The sequence below is a fragment of the Oryza glaberrima genome, chromosome 4, assembly GCF_000147395.1.
Source record: "Oryza glaberrima chromosome 4, OglaRS2, whole genome shotgun sequence".
Taxonomy (NCBI): domain Eukaryota; kingdom Viridiplantae; phylum Streptophyta; class Magnoliopsida; order Poales; family Poaceae; genus Oryza; species Oryza glaberrima.
This window is the reverse complement of record NC_068329.1, coordinates 14,140,619-14,142,977: the sequence shown is the minus strand read 5'-3', so window position 1 is coordinate 14,142,977 and position 2,359 is coordinate 14,140,619. Positions and strand designations below refer to the sequence as shown.

Below are 2,359 nucleotides of genomic sequence, written 5' to 3'. Positions count from 1 at the left end.
ACAATGCCTTTCCCTTGGACCGCAGCACCCTTGTCGTACCATGGTCGAGGAAGAAGCCGTCTCGCCACCGGTGACGTGGTCAGCGACCCAGCTTGGATACTACGTCAGTGAAAACCGCTTCCAATATTGTCATAGGAGTCATTTTGCCCGGTTTTAATATTTAGATAAGCCATTATATCCAATTTTGTGGTCGAGGGATATACTCTAAATCTAACCTATATTGGAGGGACCCAAACTGGACTTTTTCCTTTGTACAATTCATGCTGCTCGTCGATGTGCCCATTAATGGCCCACCGGGTTGAGCACTTGATTTTTCGGCCTTTCGTGGTTGGGCCCTGTTAGGACCATCGCTGAGCTCACGAGAGACCTATGATTGCGGTTTTGTTAATTAGCGCGTACGCGCTATAAACTTATGTCACGCGTGTTTCTGGCCCATCCATCTCACGCGGCCCACCATCGCGCTGTCGCGTCATCGTTTCATTTTTATTTCTTTTTTTGCGCCCAGAAAGACCACGTGTCGTTAATGCAGTGGGTTAAAATCAGATTAGAAAAACATGATTAACGTCTATAGGTAATTAGGTTGTATTAGGAAATGTGATTAGCGTTGTGATTAGTTTAGATTTATTTTCTGTGTTAGCGTTTGGTTGTTTTATTTGACTTTCCAAATTTAAGACTATATTCTAAATTTAAAACTTTCAATTTTTATTTTAAATTTGAAAAACTTTTCAACCTAGATTTGAAAACATTCAATCCAGATTTGAAAATTTTTAACTCACAATTAAAACTTTCAACCCATATTTAAAAACTTTCAACCCAGATTTGAAAACTTTCAACTTAAATTTAAAACATTCATCTCATATTTGAAAACTTTGAATCCAGATTTGAAAACTTTCAGTCAAGATTTGAAATCTTTCAAACCAAAATTAAAAACTTTCAATTATGTATTTGTAAAGAGATGATTAAAAAAAGGAAAGAAACGGGAAAAAAAAAAGAACGTGCGCGTCAAAATCGGGAAAAACAAAATGCGAACGCGGGGGGCCTCTGACGCGCGCGCCCTATGATTGTGCCTCCGGCCCTACGTGCTTAATTATGATCTGTAACATGAAAATACAAGTTCGACCCAGAAACACAACAAACTGCAGAGCAGCAGCAGCAACAAACATATTACACGAACACGCACTGATCCGCTCGAAATCAATCACATTAACAATATAACACCCACAAATTCAATCAGGGAGATCAAAGCTGGGAACATTCCAAAGATTTGAGCATGCAAGAGCTAATTAGTTGATCAGCGGCTTAGCTAATCAACGAAGAAGAAAATTAAGGAACGACGCCGCCGCTGCGGAGTACGTGATTAATCGACATTATCGATCACGTACGTACGGCCGGTTGTAATGCTGCTGCTGCTCAGCCTTTACACTGGTAGGCGTTCGTGCAGCCACGGCCGGTGTACGGCTGCCCAGCCGCCGTGCACGACTGGAGGCACGCCGGCTTGTTGGCGTTCAGCACCGAGTCCTGGATGCTGCTCGCCAGCATGCGCCGGTGCACCACGGCCTCCCCACCCACCGCCGCCGTTGCGCCGTTTCTGGACCGCGCGTCGGAGGCGGCGGTAGCGATAGCTCCGGCGAGCGCGACGACGGCGACGAGCACGGCGAGAAAGGCGACGTGCACACGCCGTCGCCTGTCCATACTCAAAGCGTACGTTCTCTCGATCGGTTTTTTCTGGAATCGATCGGGCTACGACGCTATACGTACGTACGTGAGGCGCGCGCGAGCTTTATTATAAACTGTGCGGTGCGTTGCTTTTTCTCTTTCGGGGGGTCGGGTTATTATTGCAAACATAAACGATCTCGTGAAGCCTTTCTGGAATGTATATCCAGTACTTACTAACTAACTGGCACGGCAAATCATGGAGCGCCGTTACTCTCAACCTATTTGCGGCGGCGACAGCTGTTTTTTTTTTGTTTTGAAAGAGTAAATTGCACTTACTGTTATGATCTATACTTTTCTTTAAATTCGGAACTAGGTACGGGTAGTGTTGGATAATATATCACTCATCTCGTATCTTATCCCATATTTTTTCCTCCGAATCGAATTTGGGAACATATATTTACTTGTATTTCTAATTCATATAGATATTAAATATTTTAAGCTGATACTTTAGGTGTTCAATTAAGGTGACTGTTCGACAACATGTCAAACCCATTGGAGTTGTTTGAGGATGTTCTTGTCTTCACGCACGAGGAGAAGATCACATGGGATGAAGCACTCCATCAGTTACAAGAGAGGAACTAAAGGATGCCCAATGTTGAATTGATGAGAAGCTACATCGCTTTCTTGAGGGTGTTCGGCTTGA

At 43.9% G+C, this 2,359-nt stretch overlaps 1 protein-coding gene across 1 annotated transcript; it reads right to left on the bottom strand.

Moving 5' to 3' along the window:
- Positions 1 to 1,193: 1,193 nt before the first annotated feature.
- On the bottom strand, positions 1,194 to 1,739 carry LOC127772232 (uncharacterized). Its single transcript, XM_052298243.1, has one exon. The coding sequence runs from the start codon at positions 1,690 to 1,692 to the stop codon at positions 1,411 to 1,413; it is 282 nt and encodes a 93-aa protein (XP_052154203.1). The 5' UTR covers positions 1,693 to 1,739; the 3' UTR covers positions 1,194 to 1,410.
- Positions 1,740 to 2,359: the final 620 nt, after the last annotated feature.

What these genes read in the sequence shown, in the direction of transcription:
- LOC127772232 (XM_052298243.1), bottom strand. Translation starts at nt 1,692, where the DNA reads ATGGACAGGCGACGGCGTGTGCACGTCGCCTTTCTCGCCGTGCTCGTC.